General features: G+C 33.7%; 4 protein-coding genes across 4 annotated transcripts; 3 read left to right on the top strand and 1 right to left on the bottom strand.

The window, feature by feature from the left end:
* Positions 1-4933, bottom strand: LOC122609893 (probable receptor-like protein kinase At2g42960). Its single transcript, XM_043782844.1, has 8 exons — positions 4728-4933; positions 3308-4017; positions 3118-3222; positions 2810-2932; positions 2130-2300; positions 1899-2028; positions 1534-1740; positions 1-306 (listed from the first exon to the last, which is right to left on the bottom strand). The coding sequence occupies exons 2-8, from the start codon at positions 3955-3957 to the stop codon at positions 220-222; spliced, it is 1473 nt and encodes a 490-aa protein (XP_043638779.1). The 5' UTR covers positions 3958-4017; positions 4728-4933; the 3' UTR covers positions 1-219.
* A 2937-nt stretch (positions 4934-7870) lies between these two features.
* LOC122609895 (oxygen-evolving enhancer protein 2, chloroplastic) lies at positions 7871-9500 on the top strand. The gene is made up of 4 exons (XM_043782846.1): positions 7871-8181; positions 8380-8609; positions 8878-8928; positions 9044-9500. The coding sequence occupies exons 1-4, from the start codon at positions 7944-7946 to the stop codon at positions 9302-9304; spliced, it is 780 nt and encodes a 259-aa protein (XP_043638781.1). The 5' UTR covers positions 7871-7943; the 3' UTR covers positions 9305-9500.
* Positions 9501-10327: 827 nt separating this feature from the next.
* LOC122609894 lies at positions 10328-15686 on the top strand. The gene is made up of 6 exons (XM_043782845.1): positions 10328-10907; positions 12598-12696; positions 13366-13543; positions 14091-14188; positions 14868-14929; positions 15445-15686. The coding sequence occupies exons 1-6, from the start codon at positions 10455-10457 to the stop codon at positions 15569-15571; spliced, it is 1017 nt and encodes a 338-aa protein (XP_043638780.1). The 5' UTR covers positions 10328-10454; the 3' UTR covers positions 15572-15686.
* Positions 15687-17394: 1708 nt separating this feature from the next.
* LOC122578937 (reticulocalbin-2) lies at positions 17395-21220 on the top strand. The gene is made up of 6 exons (XM_043750995.1): positions 17395-18127; positions 19457-19559; positions 19670-19735; positions 19906-20079; positions 20170-20266; positions 20695-21220. The coding sequence occupies exons 1-6, from the start codon at positions 17575-17577 to the stop codon at positions 20818-20820; spliced, it is 1119 nt and encodes a 372-aa protein (XP_043606930.1). The 5' UTR covers positions 17395-17574; the 3' UTR covers positions 20821-21220.
* The last annotated feature ends 280 nt before the right edge of the window (positions 21221-21500 follow it).

Below are 21500 nucleotides of genomic sequence, written 5' to 3' on the forward strand. Positions count from 1 at the left end.
TAACCAAAACCTCAATTGATCTTGATTATTATGAGCACAAAAAGGAAAAGAAAAAATAAAGAAACCTTGTTCCTTGTTCTGGCTTGTTGTGTGATGTACATTTTGCTTAATTTAAATTTACTGATACTCCCACCATACAACCACCATTCTCGCTAGTAATCTATCAAGAATGATTTCATAACTCGTTAACAATTTTTGTTAATTCTGTCAGATTTCTGATTACACTGCCGGGCGTTCTATGTCAGCAGGACCGCTCATGGTTTCGCTGTCCATGCTGGCTGTGCGGCTCCTCCTGTTCCTCCGTTCCTGTTTTCAAAAGTCAAACATGCTTAATCAATTGGTTACGGTAACATATTCAAAAATCAACACCCTCTATATTTAGTTATACTTGAAGCATCATTACATTACATGGGGGGAAAATGTTTCGGTGTGTTCGGAAAACAGCTTGTATAAAGCATTTTACTTGCCTTTTTCAATCAAAAAATAGCAACAATACCTCAACTATGCACATGGCTTGTCTGTAAACTTTTTCCCGGGTTAATTTATTAATTTATTTTAGTTGAAATAGACTCTTTATTTTGGTTAACCTAAGTATCCAACCCGCTCTGCGAGCCGACTAATCCTAGGGCGACCAACCGCCGTGCGCGTAGATCAGAGTCGTCGTAGGTGAACCTATTTTTACCAATAATGATAAATAACAAAAGATCTAGGCAAATGAAGAACGTCAAGAAGTACTACTGATACTTATGAAAATTAAGATTCTAGTTCTGCAGTCAAAACAATCAATTAATTCAAGCACTTCCAATAAGCATCGCACTTCTTTGCATGAACATATAAAGGTACCACCATGAACTCATAATCAATCTTAAGTTAATTTAAACACTTCTAACAGTCATTCATTTAGCCTCATCCGGTTTCATTCAAAATGATTAATTTGGTGTGAAGGCTATGCTAAAGATACTATTTCCTTATGTTTGGATTGGTAGATAATCGACTTCCTGATTTATTCAATTTGGTTATGCATATGTAATACAGAGAACTTGGATAACAAGGTCATAATGAAGATACAATAAGAAAAAACTATGACGTAAAGAGAAACGTTAATAATCGAGCCTTCATAGGCATCATTCAGTTTAGTTTGTAGCTTATAACGGATTCTGGATTTTGGCTAAAATGGAGTGGGTAATGCATGATTCCTACTTTTAGCTTTTACACCTACGTTCACATATTCACCACATTACTATTCAAACATCACTTTTTCTTTTCTTTAACACTACTTTTCCTTATAAAACTAATATTCCATCAATGAAACCATTTCGATTTGCACTACACATGCCAAATCGCATGATAAGTCAACAATAGATTGCATATAAAAAGTTACATTGTATATAGGGCATGGGGTGCCATGCATTCAGAAGATGGACATTCAAAAATCATAAGAAATGGTTTTGGTATGTATTAATAAATCGAAACAGGGAAATCAACACAGCTATCACAAGATGAAAAGCAAGAAAAGGCGAAAGTCAGTAGTACCTCACGATATGGGAAATCTGCATCAAGCATTCTTACAACCTGACTCATTTTAGGTCTCTTTTCAGAGTCAGGATCGACACATCTAAGTGCCACCAGAAGTGCACGTTTAAGAGCATGTGTCGAGGGTTTAGGATCAAGATTTGGGTCTACAACTTCCTCAGCTCTTCTTTGGCCCACCATCATTTTCAGCCACTCAACAAGATTAACCTGTCATAAGTTTAAAATACACTGAAATTGGACGTGAAAAAATTTAATTGGTAATGAATATCTCAAAGAAACAGTATGTGAGTGGATAGAGAGTGCCATATAGGACTAGTCTATAGGTATCAGTGTAGCACTCATTCCATGCATTAGATGATTTGTACCTCATTAGCAACGCGATTGTAATCCACTGGATCCCTTCCAGTTACTGCTTCTAGAAGAAGCACACCAAAGCTGTATATATCACTCTTTTCGTTTAACATACCAGTATTTGCATACTCGGGAGCCACATATCTGACGATTTCAAAACAAAAATTAAAATTTTAAAGTATTCAATCAGTCAATTTTTAGCTCAAGTAGTATAGAATATGTTAATCAAGAATTTGCAATCGTACCCAAATGTCCCCATAACTCTGGTATTTATGTGACTTTCGCCTGAATCCAAAAGCTTGGCCAATCCAAAATCAGAAAGCTTACCATTGAAGTCATGGTCAATCAAAATATTGCTAGATTTTATGTCCCGATGCACAACCTTTGGCTCTATAGCTTCATGCAAGTAAGAAAGTCTGCAAAATAATATGTAAAAGTTTCAATGCCAAGTGCACTAATCATAATACAAAGACTAAAACTATAGATTACACATTACAGATGGCAGGATGAGCAGGTTGGGAATAGGGCTGAAATGGGTCATTTTTAGTAAAGGTTGGGTTAGCTTTAACCATAAACTCCTCTCTTGTCCACTTTCTTAACTTTTTATATTTAAAAATGTTTTGATGACTAAAAGGAATATATATTCTTTTTCTTAAGGGCACTGAACGGGGAATATTGTTACATAAAAATATAAATCTTTAAATACAGATGAAGTAAGAGACTAGAGCATTAAACATAAACTTTGGAGGTTTATTATTCTGTTATCATGATATTCTGTGATTACATAATACTTTGTTCTCTTGCGGTTGATTTTTTTGAGTTGGCCCATTTGACTCATTGAAGATGGAACATAAAACAAATCAACCCAAGGGTCAAAATCACCACTTTAGTGTATCCAAGCAATTGGTATAGATGATTAACTTACGCTTTTGCAATACCAAGAAGGACCTTCATGCGAGCATCCCATGTAAGGACACCACATTCTTGAAAGTCTCCATGGAGCCATTGTTCCAGGTTTCCATTGTCCACATATTCATAAACAAGCATCCTAAGTTATTCAATTAAAGATAAATTATAATTCAATAGCTTTCACCTCCGATGAAACTCTAACGAGATATAAAAAATTGACGAACTAAGAACCCCAACTAAAATCCAAAGAACTTGCACAACAAAAGTTAAGAAAATTGCAACAAAATTAGAACGTGAATGTATTAATTTGATATAGAAATGTACCTCTGAGTTCCCTCTATACAATATCCTAGAAGTCGCACAAGATTCTTGTGACGGACGTGTCCTATAGCTTCCACTTCAACTCTAAATTCTTTCTCTGCCTGTCCCCTACGCATGTAATCACAGAATATCATGATAACAGATTAATAAACCTCAATATTGCCATGCATTTATAGCCGAATATTATACTCACAAATTGTTAAGTAGTTTCTTCACTGCAACCTCAGTCCCATTGATCAATGTCCCCTTATACACAACCCCATATCCACCCTCACCAACCACATTTTCACTGGAAAATCGTTTTGTTGCTTGCTCAAGGTCTCTCAAAGTAAACCAATGTCCCCAACCTAAATGTGAAGTTTCAGGTAACCCAACAAATGGAGATGCCATTCCTCCACGACCCACTGAAGATTGCTTCCAGATAGTTCCAGAAGTTCCTTCCTCCCCTGATTGTTGTGACCTGTATCCTCTTTCATACATTGAACTACTCTGACTTGCATTATCAGCGTCACCTCCCGATTTACTAAGTCCAATCTGAAACAGCATCTTTCCAGAACTCTTACCACTGGCTTCATCTGTAACAGTTGTTGATGGCTGTCCTCGATTATTATCATTGTAAGGACCTCCAACACTATCAACTCTAATATCTTTAGGCACATTTGGTATTTGGGAAATCGGATATCTATCTCTTCTTTGAGACTTCCTTTGGCACACAACCCACATTGATAAAAGACATAAAAACACACAAATAAACACACCAACACCTAAGCAGATCAAAACCCATACTTTAATCCCCATAAAGGAAGTCTTTTTCGATAAGCCTGAATCTAAACTCCCCGACATTTCGAATGACAATCATAAATTACAAAATTATCCTCTCCATGGCTTCAGCTAATCCATCTCCTACAAAAATTCCCCCAAAAAACAAAAAACACTTGAAATGTCAACAACAATTGCAGGGCTTAAAAAACTTCAAGGTTTTGTAATGCAATTAATCCAAATTATTTTGATAACTAACTTGATAACATAGATGCTAAATAACTAAATACCCGCATCAAAGTTCATTGCTTTACTACAAAAAAATTCAAACTTGATTAAATCTAATATGGGATAATTAGATTTTCTCTAAATGCAATATTAATATAAATTACAAAGCTCCAGATTTTGCAATGCAATTAACCTAAGTTATTCTTATAACTAAATTTAATAATATAGATGCTAAAAAACTATACACCCACATCAAATTTCATTGCCTTATAACATAAAAATGCAAACTTTGATACAATCCAAGAAAATATGACACAATTAGACTATATTAACGCCAAAATAAATGTAAATTACACACTTCAAGATTTTGTAATGTAATTAAGCCAAATTACTTCAATAACTAATTTTACAATAAGAAAAAAAAAAGGAGAGCAAAGAATCAAATACCCATATCAAAGTTCACTGCTTTATTACATCATAATGCAAACTTGATACAATCCAAGATAATATGACATAATAAAATTACACTAATGCAATTATAAATGTAAATCTTGGAATAAACTAAATGCATTTGAGAAGATTAAGTAGTGATCTATAGAAAGAAAATAATGTGAGGAAAGACTTACTGCAGATGAGATTAAATCTAATATGTAAATCAAGTTATTGTTGAATGAGAAAAAATAAAAATTAAAAAAATGTGTATGGATATAGGAAAGTGTAAGTATAGATTAATGGAAGTAGTGCACGCAAAGCCACCGAAAGACAAAGAAAAATCTGATGAGAAACAAAAAGTGAGTTTGGAAGTGTGAGTGTGTGTGTGTGTGTGAGTGTGGGCCAGGAACTTTCAGAAAATATAGAGAAAATATATACAGTGTAATCTAGACAACAGTGCACACTAGTACACCACAACAAAGGAAAAGAAAAAAGGAAGAAAAAAAGCCCTGGAAATAGGGTGTTTGGTATTAAATGTAGTTCTGCTTTAATTTAATTAGCTTGATTTTATAATTTAATGGTATAATGAATTCAAACTAAAATGGTTAATAATGGTTGACATTTGTTACTTTTGTATGATGGTCATCCTAATAAATACTTTTTCATTCCGTAAAATGCTCTCTCCGATATTTTAATTGTCCAGATTTAATTTATCAGGTCTTATGTCTTCAATTTTAATCGTAAATGTTTTTGTTTGTATTTTATAAGCAAGTACCCACACGTTGCGGTAGTGAGATAGTGAGGGTGATAGGTCATAGGAGATGATATGTCATAGTCAAATGTATTAGTCGTACGGGCTCCGCCCTCGGATTTAAAAATTCGTCGAAAGTATATCGAATAACATCTCTAATGAAAGAGCATGAAATTTTAAGAACACGCATATAATTTTTATAATTTATCGATGTACGGTTTTTGAAATAAAAGATTTTGAAAAAATTAGAGGTATAAAATGATTTATATAAGAGAGAGAAAGTTGTAGGCATTAATGTATGGTATATCATGCATTTTCATGTGTACATTGTTGAAATTGAATATTGAAAGTTAAAAAGTGAATTTGTTTTATAGTATAGAAGACATAGATATGAATGATATGAGTTTTAAATATAGTTTTCATTAATATAAATTTCATCAACTAACATATAACACAAAAATACGGTCACAGTTAAAAGAAACTCATTTAAAATTGGACGGAATTAGTGGATAATAATGTCGAAACTCAAAACTCTAAAGTCGTTTGAAAGATTAAATCACTGGGTTAAGACTAATCCAAAAATTCGGGCCTAACTTGGTAACTTATAATGAAAATGGTTTGAAGTGTTCTAAAACTTTATTCATGGAATTTTTGTTCTTTGGCATTTTGTATGTTTTACTACTTTTGTACATTGGTGACATGCATAGCCTCTAACTTTCAATTTGAATAATAAAATTTTAAATGATGTTAAATAAAAAGTATAAATAAAAACGTTTAATTTTTAGGAAAAATATAATTATACATCAATTCTAAATTATACATACATAAACACTTTTTGAATACCATGTATAAGTTTTTCCATGTAAGGCTCGAATCGTAATTATTAATCAGTGTTACCTAAACATCCATATTTAACACAAGCTTGTATAATTTTGTACGTGCCGTGTATTTTGTGTGAAATGATAAACGAGTATCACTTTTTATACAATATTAAATAGATATTTAAATAGTTTATTATGTTTGTTGAATGTCATACATACTTTTTTTTCTTTGTTATTTTTCATAAAGCCCATTTTGAGATGAGTTACAAGAGGACTTTCAATTTTTATTTTTTAAATAAATGAGAATTCTAACAAATGAATAGACACCCATATTTTCGAATGTGTATTTACACCAATAACTGACTAGTCTTTAGTTGTGTAAGTTGTACGTATTCTGTTTCTTACATGACTTCGATAAAAGAAATCTATCCAATAACAAAAATAAAAATAAAGGTTTTCGTGGAATTAAATGATATATGGCTACAGATATCACAACTTAATTTTGTAATTTTATACTTTATGAGTTTACGTTACAGATCATTCTTAGCTATCCTAAAATGTGTTTATCTAAAAAATATTAGATTCAAATATCAAGACCGTTTAACTAGGTCCATCAAAACTGTTTCCACTTGGTTGTGGTTTTATGCACTAAAATAAATTTTAGAGTAAATTACATAAAATTTATGATCTACTACTTATTTTTTTTACTATCCATATGTTGTTGGAAATATTTGCATAAACCATTTTTATAGAGGTAAACTAATAACATAAACTGTCTCCACTTGGTTGTGGTTTTATGCACGGTACAAAAATAAATTTTAGAGTAAATTACATAAATTTACGATCTACTACTTATTTTTTTCACTATCCATATGTTGTTGGAAATATTTGCACAAACCATTTTTATAGAAGTAAACTAAGAGTATTCACAATGATAAAAAGTCTTTAAAAGCTTTTTTATTCTGACACCTCATTATCCATTAACATAAACCTATTAAAAAGCTATTATTCCCAATGGAAAAGCTTTTTATGATTAAAATCATATGTATTTGGAAAAAAGCTTTTTGGCAAAAGGTTGAGAAAACCCAACTTATTCATCAAATAACCCTTTCAACCCAATGACATCAATCTATTGTAAAGACTTTTTTTTTCAAAAAAAACTTTTCATTAAACATCGTTGGAGATGCCCTAATAACATAAAGTGTACCCCATCCAACTTAAATGATTAAACTATCCTTGTTTCCATACTTTACGAGTTTACGGTTTACACTATCAGACAAGGGATGGATAGTGAATCAAATAAAAGACCACAGTGACGCTTGATGTACACGACTTTTATGTCATTTAAAGTGCATGAGGGACGGGGTATGTCATTAGTTTGCTCCTACAGGGACGGCATATGAAAACATTCCCAATGAGAGAGAGTAGATAGTAAAAAATACAAAGACCATAGGGGGAGGTTAATGCAACTTTTAATCACAGGTTGACCCGGCCCAATCGAACCCTTTATAACTCGACCCATTTCCATCGGGTACAAAAACTTACCCGACCCGAGAAAGTACTAGTTTCATTCGAAAAAGACAATATTGCTGAATTGTCCCACCACCACTCCCACTCCCACATAGGCAAATCTAATACGAGTAAAAACTTGAAAGATCATCTAATCTAATCTAGTTGGCATGAATTACAACCATTACACCCTTATCCAAACCCCTATCAATCTCATCTTCTATCCATCCATATTTCCAACCAATCCTTTCTCTTAATTTCCTTACCTTTCTTTTGCCTTCCCTCGATCATTTCTCCACTCACACACACACACACACACACTGTGCAAAATGGCAGCCACTTCATGTTTCCATGCACTCTCAGCAACCCCAGCCAGATCATCAGCAAACTCGCCTAAACCCATAATCAAACCCAACCAACTCATTGTTCGTTGCACCCAACAGAAACGTGAAGATGTTGCGTCCACCGATGCTTCCATATCCCGTAGGCTGGCTTTAACTGTTCTCATTGGTGCTGCAGCCGTTGGTACTAAAGTTTCTCCGGCTGATGCTGCTTATGGTGAAGCTGGTACGTTTCTTTTCTCCTTTTTTTTTTTTTTCTTCCAACGGTCAAACTAGCTAATACTGTACTAATTTGTTATGTACGACTAAAAATAGATTATATATTATAATGTACTAATACCGATCAGGGTGGGGTTAGTTCAATAATAAGATAATAATATAGGTGAATTAATTGTATTTTGATGAATGGATGTATGAACTGTAGCAAATGTGTTTGGGAAGCAAAAGTCAACGGAATTCTCGCAGTATGATGGTCCAGGATTCAAGCTGTCGATACCAGCCAAGTGGAACCCCAGCAAAGAGGTGGAGTTCCCTGGTCAGGTGCTTAGATACGAAGACAACTTTGACACCACCAGCAACCTTTCCGTTATGGTTACCCCTACCGATAAGAAATCCATCACCGACTTTGGTGCCCCCGAGGATTTCCTCTCCAAGGTTATAACTACAAGTTATATGATAATTTATTTATTTTGTTTAAAAAATTGTGACTAATTAATTATACACATTGAACCTGTTAGGCACATTTTCAATTAGCTAGCTAGGCACATATATATACTACTACTAGGCGTGCAACATGCACCTATTTTCACTAATTTCAAATTAGACGGTGGTTATTGACTAGCTAGATCTTAAATTAAATCGAAGTGTATATATATATGGAAATGAGATTTATTAAACATTGCGTTGCGGCATCGTTGTACAGGTCGATTACTTGCTTGGGAAGCAAGCTTACTTTGGAAAGACCGCATCAGAGGTAACCAATACTATTACTTGTTTAGGCAGGCAGGCATTTCAGTACTTTTAATTATGCCTTGTATTGTTTGATTGAACTGATGTATTTGTTACACAATGTGTATATGTATGTATAGGGAGGATTTGAACAAGATGCGGTAGCAACAGCAAACATATTGGAGGTTTCAACACCGGTGGTTGGTGGGAAACAATACTACTATGTGTCAGTGTTAACAAGGACTGCTGATGGAGACGAAGGCGGCAAGCATCAACTGATCAGCGCGACCGTTTCTGATGGAAAACTTTACATCTGCAAGGCCCAAGCAGGCGACAAGAGATGGTTTAAGGGAGCAAAGAAATTTGTTGAGGGAACAACATCTTCATTCAGTGTAGCTTAATCAAATTTTATGAGCTTTGTGTAATTACTACTAGTACGTATAATTAATCGCCACGCTCAACATCGAGTATGGTGTTTCCTACGTATTCATCATCCATCAGAGACGACGTTTGTGTTTTTGATTGATCTCAAGTGATTGTGGATATAAATTGTCTTAAGATTGATCAATATAAGGTTTCACCCCCCCTTTTGCATAATTAAGTCACTTTGATTACAATGTTTGACTTAATATTATACTTCTATATATGTGATTTTGATGTAATAATCAATTTGAAAACTTATACTCGTATATAAAAACTTCACAACTTTGTCTTTTCAAGATGATAATGTGTTGTCTCAATGTTGTAATAAACATTTTTAGCTTGTTCAGTGAGGATTGTAGGTGGTCGTGTATAGTTGCTAACCTTCCACTTGTTTTACTTGTAGAGTCAAAATTATATAAATGATGAATTTCATCGACCATAAAATACATATGTTATTTACCTAAGTAGGGATGTTGAATTACTATGTGGGGGACGCTGAATATGTAGGAAGGAGTAAGAAGTATTAACGATTATTTTGCATTTCTAAAGTTTAAGTGATTTAACAACCATTTGATAGTTTTTGTACAGATACATTTAGGACGATGACCTATACATCACTTAATTGTTATAGGTAAAACACTAATTAAAAAACACTATGGGTATCCCAACCACACTTTTTGGTATCCCAACCAAAAAGTGTGGGCCTCGTGTCTATAATGGTATATATGATAGAGTAAAAAACGGGCCTCTGTCATTAATAATCTGGTCGGGTTACCAAAATCATGGTCGGATACCATAAGCCTTAAAAAAATTGTGTTTTAATGGGTTGTGCTAAATATGTTGGGTAGTGTACCACTAAAAGTATACGGTATACGGAACACCATTATCAATACTTCAAACGGATATCTTGAACGAGTTGTACTTGGAATATAGTTAGATGGAGTAGTATTTTTACAAAGTTATGGTACGTACATAATCGGTCTTGGTTAGACCGTGGACATCTTAGTCGACTCGTTAAAAAAAGAACACGTTGTTTTCAACGCCATCCATTTCCAAACCTTCCCTTTTTCACTCGAGTGAACACTATCACCGGAAACACACTCATCCGACCCACACTACTAAACCAATATGTCAATATATCACAACATCCATATAACCACCACCAACCGCCATCATCCACCACTCACCACCACCACAAAAACACCTCATTTAACCTTCACATCCTTCAATCCCCTCTTGCTTTCAACAACAACCAACCGCCGTAACCGCTCAATTCTAACCGTCTCCGCCGCCGCCGCGAAGAACAGCAATACAAACCCTAAACAATCAAATAACAATAAACAAAACGAAATCGAAGAAGAAGAAATAGAAGAGGATTTACCATGGATACAAGAGAAAGCATTAGATATAGTTGAATTCAGTGGCTCCGTAACACAAGCTTTACCTGGTCCACGCGTCGGCCAATCTTCGCTTCCCTGGATTCTCGCTGTTCCGTTGGCGTATGTCGGTGTTTCCTTCGTGCTCGCAGTTGTTAAAACTGTTCGCAAGTTTACTTCTCCTAAACAAGCTCGCCGTAACCGGGTCCATATTTCTATCTCTTCTGTATCTTTATATATATATATATATATATATATAATAAATTGTGTATGCATATGTTTATTGCTTACTTTAGGTTAAGCACGAGCTCGTTTTTTATTAGGTTTTGTTCCTAACTGCATAGTGAACTATAGTTGAACTTATTTCAACTAGGAGCGAGTTTTTTGTACGGATAGGAACAAAATTCAACCCAATGGTGCAACTAGGAACTTTACTCAAAACTTTTGCAAAACAAGGAAGTTCGGTGTCTTAGAACTTGGCCACTTACATTGAAGTCCGGTGTTGTAGACACCGAACTTGTCCAATATATTTGTAAATCTGAAATTGAAGTTCAAGGACCACCAACAGATTTACTCCACGTGGGCAAGTTCGGCGTCTACAACACCGGACTTCAATGTACGTGGCCAAGTTCGGTGTCTTAGACACCGGACTTCCTAGTTTTACAAATATATAGGTCTTGTTCCTAGTTACACCAACAGAGGGAGTTTTTGTCCCATCCATACAAATTTTTCACTAGGAGCAGATGATGAGACACAGTTTTGTCCCAAGTTAGGAGTGGATTATTAAGGGGGGTTCATCCCAGACATGCGTGGTTCGTGCTCCGCATAATGCCCAATTGGATGTCACTGTGGTGTCTCGAATGCTAACTACTAATTCATAGTTCAAAAAAAAAAAGAAGAGATAATTGGGAATTTGGGACAGCCACTCAATTTATTTGAGGATTTAACCTAACCCTCATTTCAATTGCGTATAGGGAGTAAGGTATAATGGTGTACAAAACCAAGGTCAGATTTTGAGACACAAAGTCAGTGTCCTTGGCCTTGCAAAAGGTAGGAAACTTGGGTGTGTGATAGAGTCACAAAACCTTGAAGCCTTGGTGGAAAACGGTTGCTTCTAAATGTTTGGATCATGATAATGGGAAGTAGATTAGAGTTGTTTCGATAATCTTTTGTTTTTGATTAAATTGACTAATGCCAAATCATACACTTGGTTTACCCATTGAGTTCAGACTTCCCTGAAATACAAAATTCCCTTGTTGCATAAATTTTCCTTCTAGACTTGTTCACTATCATTATTACGTTCTTACAAATTTTTGAAGTTAAAAGGCAATAATACGTGAACAACAAAAGTGATTTGCATCTGACAGACAAGTCTACTATGTATCACTTTCCCTGATTATTACCCTAACATCCTTTTTTAAAATTCATCCAAGTTTTGGAGATGACAGCGATTTCCTATTATTTAAGTCTTGTTGTTTTTTTTTTATGAATTATCTAAATGGTATATGACGTACATAGCTAACACTTTAAACTTTGTTATGTTGAAGGGTTCTTTAATTGTATACTACATGCGTTTCTCACTCATGATTTTTACTGAATTGACCAAGGAGTCTTGTTCAGGAATCAAAATAGACCACAACCGCATTTGCTATAAAATTTAAAAGCAGATGACTTCATTGTGCAATTAATTTTTCTAGCTGGCAAATCAGAGACGACCACCAGCTGAAACTATGATACTTGCTTGTACAATTTGTCTGCTCACTTATATATGTTTACTATTGTTATTATTAAAATTAAGTCTTAACCATGTAATTTTTCATTCTTTTTCTATGCTCCCTAAAATAATTGAATAATCTGATGCATTATTATACGACTAACGGGAGGTGTGTTTTCAGGTTAACAAAAATGCAGCACTATGCAGATCCATAGATGATTTACTTGAGAAAGAGGGGAATGGAGTACAACACGAAGCTTTGAAGCATTTGATGCAGAAGGTGATATACATATAACCCTTCACTTGACATTAAGAAACACTTTTGTCTTTGTCATGATATACGTCCTTACCTGTCTTTCTTTTTTCCTTTTTTTGGTTTCATTTTTAGTTTCCACATCGCCTAAAACTAAACCACTGTGGCACTGCCTATAAATTTTTATCCGAAATCGTGCAAACACTTTCAATAATGGAAGGACAATTTCCTCTCTTTTTTTTCGTCAAGGATGGTGGTTGGTTTGTGGATTGGTTTTAATATGACAAATTATCGTGTACTGTTGGATTTGTTTATTTTTTCTTCTTTTCATATGATTATCCATCAACATATGTGTTAAATGGTTTGTAAGTATGGACTATATGGACCATAGTAGTTCTGTTTTTTTACCAACTAGCTTTTGGAATTTTTATTTTTATTTAATCACTTTTCAATTTCATAGTTTCTGGTCCCTGTGTGCTTTTGTAGTGTCTTTATTAATTGATTTTTGTATGCTAAACCATTGAAACCCGGTGAGGTATTATGATTGGAGTATAAATAGGAGTACATTAAAACTAATGGCTAATGCTAGAAACCCTAAACCACAAACGGGCTGGGCGGACCATACTAATATAATCTAATCCAATCATTTGATACTGTAACAAGGAGTATTCGATACCAATATAATTTCATATGCAGACAGGCTTCAGTATGGCGGAGATTTTGCGTAAATACATTCGATATTCCTTGAATGAAAAGCCTTTCAACCCCAAACTGGTTGCAGCACTGATTCAACTCAGGAAAACAACAATGTTGGATGATTCTCAAATCGCTGAAATATTGAATGAAATTTCAAGACGACTTGTCAAAGATTATGGTACAAAATCTGCTTATGTTTTATGCAAATACAATAAATCTCAATGAATTCTCTAGAATTATCATTGCGCTTTATTTTCATTACTTAGTCAAATTGTGTGAAATTGGTGATTTCTTTCAATCAGTTGTTATCTTAGGCAATAATTACAAGTTACTTGGAGTTAATCAGTGTCCTCTTCTTTGTAATTGTTAGAATTATTCAGAGAGAAATTTTTCTCTCAATGTGTGTGTTCATATATTGCCACTGCTATTGTGCGACAACTAGTTATTAGTAATCTCTCTTTGATGGTGGAAATAAGGTAAGGTTTTCCAAAGATATCTACACTTCATAATAAAATGAAGGTATAGCTTGACTGGTAGCTAAAACAGACAAAGTGAAAGGGTAACATATGTCCAATACAAGTAAGAGAGAAAAATAAAGGAACTATAGAGAAAGAAAAATAAAGGAACGATATGAAACTCAAATGAAATTTATATCTAAATCAGAGTTGCATCTGTGCATATAATTGGTGCTCTTTGTTTGCTCAATATGTTCTTCCATGTTGCAGGTCCAGTAGTGATGAATACATCAGGATATTCAGAAAAGGGCTTAAGGAGAAAGCTTACTGTCCAATCTTTGTTCGGAAAACTTTTCTATCTTTCAGAGGTAAAATCAAATTGATCTTTTCTACTAGGGCAGTTATTTTTTAAGTGAGTTCTCATTCAGCATTTTAAATTTCTAAGAAGTTCAATAACCTGCTCCTAGATGATTTTGTTTTTATCATCTTTACATTCAAGGTATTATAATCATGATGTATTACAAATGTGGTCGGGTAGATTTTACTTTTTAGTACTTGTATGTCAAGAAAAAAGGCCACACTTCAAGTCATCAATTATGTGTTATCTCCCATGAATGCAAATAATCCTGGGTAAGTGGGAATGTCAGCCATATAATTATCTGATCATTTGCATAATTGCATTCTTGCAAGATATTAGTCACATACTCACATCAATTCCTCCATGAGTTTTCCCTGTTTAGTCCTATAAAAGATATATTATGTTTCTGATTTTAGTTACAGTCTTCTGTCAAAATATGATTTTCTTGAATTTTGAACCTTTGCAAAATTAGATGAAATATCATACTTTTGTACATTTATTGTGTTAAATACTCTTCTAAGGCTAATTACAATCAACTTTAATAACGATCAAATTGATTATCATCTTATCCATTGAATTGTTATTATTCTCATCCTCATTGTGTTCCCTCAAACCTAGCTGTTAGTTTAGTTTGATTGCTAGTTGATGATATTATTGATGCTTATATTCATATTGCTATATGACACTAGCTCCCTGAGTTCTGCGGAAGAGACAGCTCCTTGATAGTGAAAGAAATATTTGGCGTTGCAGAGTAAGCATCATTCTTTTTTAAGTAAATTACTTTTGTAACCTTTTTGGCATGTTGCCTCAAAACAACATTGTAAGAAAATACGACCAAAATCATTGACCTCACAAAATTTTAGCATATTTGTTCAACTTTGTTAAGTATATTTTTTACAAATTTAAGTATAATGGTTAATTGTGTTTCAAGTATAACGTGCCCCTTTTTTTCTGGGTTATTCTAAATATGAGTACATGACAGTAGTTTATCTACAAATCTTTAAATAATATCTTTTCTCGAGAATAGACCTGACAGATTGGCCGGGCTGGTGTTGGCAACAAGTAATCTTTTAGTCCGGTTGACTAGTTGAGGTCCGTTTTATGTGGTAAATATGATTACCGAAATTTGTAATAATGGTATACGTTTTTTTAATAAGGTCCCTTTTTCCCATTGACCCTAGGGTCATTTTTTGGCTATTATTTATATTGATATGTTTGAGATTAAGTGTAACCCAAAAAAACATGTTTGCTCATGAAATTTCGTAGTGAGGATGCGGAAAAACTGCGGTTGAGTACAGTTGCGGAAGCCGGTGATATGGAATCACTTGAAAAGATGGTTGATGGTATTGATTCAGAGGAGTCGGGTGATGAATCTTCATTAGGGGATCCATAGATTTTGTTTCTACAGGTTTTATAGGTTTTTTTGTAAGACTGTTGAGAGATATATACAAGCGGCATGAAAAAATTGTTGTAAAATGTTCATTAATGAAGATGAACCCGTTAAAAGATGTGATTTTGCATAATTCATGTTAAACACACATGACATATCTTACATCTTCTATCAGAGCCAATTGTGATTTTGCATCTTTGGTTGGTCACAACTAAGATTGCTGATTGCGATCAACAGTAACGAGTTAAATGTTGCATATGTGGATCTGATAATGATACATAAAATATGAAAGTTTATATGTATTAAACTATAAATTATTGGGTTTGTTGGTTGGTGTTGATTCTATTCGGAGTGGGGGGTCTTTGAGCCCGACGCCGCCCCCTAAGTCCCCATCTACATTGCTTCAAGGGGTTTCTTCCTTCAAAAAATTTCTCTCTTACTTCCCGATGAATTTTTGCCGCCCCTCCCCCTTTTACTTTATATATATATATATATACACATTATATGTAATTTCAAAGACCCCTAAAGGAGCCCAGGGATGCCTCACTCCCTCCAAAAGGAGGGCTCCTTTTGAAAGGAGCATCCGCCACGTATCGCATGCCGCCCCCATGTAGGAAGCCCCATTTGCCCCCTCACTCCTCATAGCCTTAACTTCAAAAACAACCAATATTGATCGACATATAGAAAAGCTAACAATACGTGAGTGTTTCACACTTAAACTTAAATACCCAACAACCTTATATTCTCATCCCCATATATATATATATATATATATCATCATTCTCAAACTTCTTGGGTTAAAATTAATAATAATGTATATGATTTTGTTTTATAAGAAAGTTTATACCATAGACAAAGATGTTGAATAAGTGTATGTAACAATGTTTCAAGTTCGAACGGTTGCTTCAATCGGTTTTATTGTTATCCAGTTCTGATATAAACGTATATATTTTTTATTAAATTTGATCTGAAGTGAAGTTACCATAAAAAAATTTTTATTAATTTATATGTTAATTGTAAGAATATTTATATTGAATAAAATTTATCATGTTAACTTAGATAGTTTAAGAAGTTAACTTTTTTACTTCAATAGATAAACAAACTAATAAGCATTAAATTTGATGTTTTTCATTACATGAAATAAAACTATTTTAAGCTACATAAATCTATCTTCTTATTTAACTTCACTAGTGAATTTACCTGGGTTTAACCTAAGCGTTTTAATTAAAATTATAAAACTATAAAATATGTTTGTAAATTTTGTTATTTAATTATAAATCGATATAAAGATGATGAATTGAAAACATAATAATTATAAAAAGATTTCTTTGTTTGTAATAAAAGATTAGTAACCTTAAATAAGTATTTAGTGAGTTATTTTTAATTAAAAATATTGTAAATTATTTATGACATCATAATTAAAATAAAAAGCTTTTAAGAAAAAATGTAGATTTGCCACATCATATTTTTTCTAAAAATACTTTTGAAAGACAATTGTCTTTTATTTAGTATAGAGATAGAGATAGAGATAAGAATATTTTTTTTCTTCCAATAATAAATTGAAATAATGTAGAATATATTTTTTTTCTTTTTACATATAATAAAAAAATATTACTCGTAACATTTTATAAAATTAGTTAATTAATTATTTAGGAGAACATACATTCTTTATATGTGTTAAATTAAAGCCAGCATCATACCAACCAATAATATTGAGTAGTTTCTGTTTAACTTTCTTTTTTATTTTTCTTCAAGGTTTCACACACAGACGTATATATATGATCTAAAAGTTTATATAAAAACCAGAAAAGAATGTCAAGCAGATCTACCACCCTTTAAAATCAAAAAACTTTCTTCTTCTTCTTCTTCCTCAATCATTATCATTATATACTTATAATTTCCCAAAAACCCTAAAATTCAACTAAACACTCCCATTATCATTAGTTAGAATTAAAATCTTTAATCTTCATTATTATTATTATTATTATTAAGTAATAATTAATGAGATGGGCAAAGTTTCAGTAATAATTTACATAACAGTAGCTTTACTAATCCTCTTATTAATCTCACATTCCCCTGATAAATCTACTCACCGTCACCGCCGTCACCGCCGCCTCAAACTCCGGCCACACCCACAACCCAACACCACCGACCACCACATCTCTTTTGACCCATTAATCGCTGACATTGAAAGAAAACGTGAAGATAAATTATGGGAAGAAAAAAATCAAATCTTTAACAGCAATCATCATGAATCCGACCCGGCACCCGGGATGAAATCGCAACCCGAATGGGAGGATTTTATAGATGCAGAGGATTATTTGAATGATGAACATAAGTTTAACATAACACATAGGTTGGTGTTGTTGTTTCCTAGGATAGATGTTGATCCTGCTGATGGTTTTGTTACTGAACATGAGTTGACTGAATGGAACCTTGAACAAGCTCAAAAAGATGTTCTTCATAAGTCTCAAAGAGAGATGGAGTTGCATGATAAGGATCATGATGGTTTGGTTTCTTTTGCTGAGTATCAGCCTCCTAGTTGGGTTCGAGATTCCGGTACTATGTTTTTTTTTGTGAATTTTCAATGAATATATAATTATATATGTTGGTTGGTTATCGATTGTCGGTTATGCTAGATAAGTTGTTTTCGTGTAAGGTTTTGTGATATATGTGTAGTTGGTATGCTTAAAGTTGGAACTTTATGATGCCCCTTCTGTTAGTTAGTAATTTTTAAGTTGTAATTTTTATGATAGCTTTTTGTGTATAGTTTGGGTTTTGGAGGTTTTTTTAAGAGAATGCCTTCACCCCCATTAACGCCTACTACCTTTAGGAGCCTAAGGCAGGTGGAATATCCTCTCTCTATCGGTTGCTAAATGGAACTCTTCGTTTCCGTTAAAGGGAAAATGCATTTTAGGATAACTTTAACTGGCTATGCAAAACGCCTCCAAGGTGGCCTAGTGGTTAACATAAAGGACCTCTTTATAAGAAGTCTTAGCTTCGAATCTCGTAGGTACAATCTTGGGGATGGCCATGGAGAGTTTTGAAAACATTCAAGGGATACCCCTGTGATGCTGCGTACATCTGTGTAAGAAAAACTCGATTTCCTTCCTAACCTGAATAGGGAACACCTCATTTGTTTTCCACGCTGATCTTCAATTTGTTAGCAACTTAGCATTCTTTTCGTTTAGTCAACTAGGGTGAAATTGATCAGAAGGTTGATTGAATCCCATCAGTTTTTGGCCAATTTGAGGATCAATTGATCAAAATTGACCAGTCTCTCCGTGAGAGAGAACTTTACGTTGTTTGAGTTTGTGGGACACCGCGTTTATCAAAAAAGAAAGAAACCGGACAAACTGATAAAAATAAAATCCCCAAATTAAAGATTGTTTCGTAGTAAGTTAGTCTAAATTGCAATTTATCCCTACTAGTTACTAGGTTCACGACTCTTCTATGAAAGATAGTTTATAGATAATTTAGCTTGTGCCTTTTAATTTTGATCTAGTATCAACTTATTCTATCATGTACTTGACTGTGATAGACTTGGGGCCTTTTCTAGTATAGATGTACATGCTCGTTTCTTGTCATAGAGGAAAGAAATGTTTGATCAATAAAGGGACCTGGATCATTGATTTGTGTGAGCAGTTTCTCTGCACTAGCTTAATCATAACCAGATGTTTTCCGCTTATCTGTTTGGAAACCCGAATACTCTTCTTCAAACTGTCAAATAACTAGAGATTCATGGACTAAACTATATGCATTCATGATAGCCTCTCTTTTTTTGTTTCTTTTTTACAAAAGAATATAGTAAATGTTAATATAACTTTCTAGATGGCCTTTTATGTTTGGATATTTCACTTACAACTCAACTGGCTATATTGTCACTAGGTAATAATTCATTTGGATACGATATGGGTTGGTGGAAAGAGGAACATTTTAATGCATCTGATGCTGATGGGGACGGTTTTTTGAATATCACCGAATTCAATGAGTAAGTTTATCTACTCTCTTTAAGCTATATGAAGTTTTAGGCTTGTAGCTTCTTTTACGGCCTGCATCTTGTTATTTCCATTAATTTGTGCCATCTTTTGTGATATCCAGCTTTCAGCACCCTGCGGACACTAAGAATCCTAAACTTCTTCGGTGGCTATGCAAGGAAGAAGTGAGGTGCGTGCTATTTACAACTAAGCGTTATAGTGTTATTTCTGTTTAGCTAGAGAACTTCACATGAACAATATATAAATTTATATGCATACAAATGTATACAAAATTACCCAAGTTATGTATTATATATGGACTTTGCAACATAATACATCAAATTTTTTATCTTGTTTCAGTGAACGCGATACTGACAAAGATGGGAAGATAAATTTCAAAGAGTTCTTCCATGGACTATTTGACCTTGTTAGAAATTATGATGAAGAAATTCATAATTCTTCACATTTTAATAGTGATTCGTTAGAGTCCCCAGCAAGGAGCTTTTTCGCCGAGCTTGACAAAGATAGTGACGGGTATATCTAGACCTATATTCCCAATTAAGCCTGTATATAGTAGATGTCCGAAACAATGTAGGTTTGATGAGACTGAATTTTATATTGTAGTTGCTTGTCTGATGTTGAACTGCTACCTATCATTGGAAAGCTTCATCCGCCAGAGCGTTACTATGCTAAACAGCAGGCAGATTATATTATATCACAGGTGAGTTTTTTTAAAGTGCAGTGTCTAATCCTGTGGCTAAGTTATATTCTAGCCAGCTAAATGCAGTTTCTTATATGTGTGCGTACGACCGTACGTACATTTATTTTTAACTATGCTACCATTTATTTCAATAGATTGTGTTTTATGCATTTGTATACGGTCTCATTCAGGATTTCAGGATAAATGGATTTTAAACCCTATTTGTGAATATCAGGATAACATTGTAGGTTGCATTTGTGGGACATTTGTTTGTGTTAAAATGAAATTATTAAGAACCGTAAATCAGTGTCTTAGTGTTTGTAGCTAGAGGTGGCAAAACGGGTGGGCGATATTCAAATGTCAAATATCGACCATGTTTGAAGTGATTCAAGTAACATAGGTACCTGACAACTCACAAATTCCTAATTAATTCCTCATTTGTATTTCAGGCTGATACAGATAAAGATGGACGCTTGTCATTGACAGAAATGATCGATAGTCCATATGTATTTTACAGTGCTATATTTAACGAGGATGAAGATGAAGATTATGAATACCATGACGAGTTCCGCTAATCTGAAGATTTGGTAAAGACTTCCACGATTCTTTTGGTGTATGACTATTTATGTTTGCAGCATAGTATTAGGGTCCGATGATGTTTCTTCTGCAAATGTAGAATAACTTTGTTCTTCATCAGATAGGTTCTAAAGCAAACATTTTTTACTTCAGTTTCTGAACCATAGGTACAATTTGATGATAGCAAGCATTTTTGTTTCCTTTTCGAGGAATATCCTGATTGAATGGATAGTGAGCGAAAAGCATATATTTGTCATCAAGCTTCAAATTGTGTATTTTATTGTTGTGATTGATACCTATGGGATTTCATCATGGCACTCGTATAGACTTATCAGAGTCTGCTGCATGTTTTTTGACACTGGATAATAATAGTCGATATTGTCTGTAACCTTGTCTTTAGTCGTCCTTTAGTGTATGATCATTTGTTTTTACATTTTGGTTATTTCTGTAGTAAATTGACCTTATCTAGTCATAAAACATTTTATAGAAGATAAACTAAGATGAAGTATGTTGCTTGCTTTTGTTCAGTGCTTACGTGATAAATAAAAATTACATATTTTGAGGAAGCAGCATGATAGATAGTGATATGAGTTGCCTATTTCGACCTCTAGTTTCAAATCGATTATCCTTTTTATGGTCTTCATAGTAATATGATTTTGAATTTGAGGCTAACCACCCG

The sequence above is a fragment of the Erigeron canadensis genome, chromosome 8 (genome assembly GCF_010389155.1).
Source record: "Erigeron canadensis isolate Cc75 chromosome 8, C_canadensis_v1, whole genome shotgun sequence".
NCBI lineage: Eukaryota > Viridiplantae > Streptophyta > Magnoliopsida > Asterales > Asteraceae > Erigeron > Erigeron canadensis.

Coding starts and splice junctions, on each gene's coding strand:
- LOC122609893 (XM_043782844.1), bottom strand. CDS start 3,957: ATGTCGGGGAGTTTAGATTCAGGCTTATCGAAAAAGACTTCCTTTATG. Junction 3,223..3,307: donor AAGAAACTACTTAACAATTT/GTGAGTATAATA, acceptor TTACATGCGTAG/GGGACAGGCAGAGAAAGAAT. Junction 2,029..2,129: donor AGAGTTATGGGGACATTTGG/GTACGATTGCAA, acceptor TGAAATCGTCAG/ATATGTGGCTCCCGAGTATG.
- LOC122609895 (XM_043782846.1), top strand. CDS start 7,944: ATGGCAGCCACTTCATGTTTCCATGCACTCTCAGCAACCCCAGCCAGA. Junction 8,610..8,877: donor CCGAGGATTTCCTCTCCAAG/GTTATAACTACA, acceptor ATCGTTGTACAG/GTCGATTACTTGCTTGGGAA. Junction 8,929..9,043: donor TTGGAAAGACCGCATCAGAG/GTAACCAATACT, acceptor ATGTATGTATAG/GGAGGATTTGAACAAGATGC.
- LOC122609894 (XM_043782845.1), top strand. CDS start 10,455: ATGTCAATATATCACAACATCCATATAACCACCACCAACCGCCATCAT. Junction 10,908..12,597: donor AACAAGCTCGCCGTAACCGG/GTCCATATTTCT, acceptor GTGTGTTTTCAG/GTTAACAAAAATGCAGCACT. Junction 13,544..14,090: donor ACGACTTGTCAAAGATTATG/GTACAAAATCTG, acceptor TCCATGTTGCAG/GTCCAGTAGTGATGAATACA.
- LOC122578937 (XM_043750995.1), top strand. CDS start 17,575: ATGGGCAAAGTTTCAGTAATAATTTACATAACAGTAGCTTTACTAATC. Junction 19,560..19,669: donor AATATCACCGAATTCAATGA/GTAAGTTTATCT, acceptor TGTGATATCCAG/CTTTCAGCACCCTGCGGACA. Junction 19,736..19,905: donor CTATGCAAGGAAGAAGTGAG/GTGCGTGCTATT, acceptor ATCTTGTTTCAG/TGAACGCGATACTGACAAAG.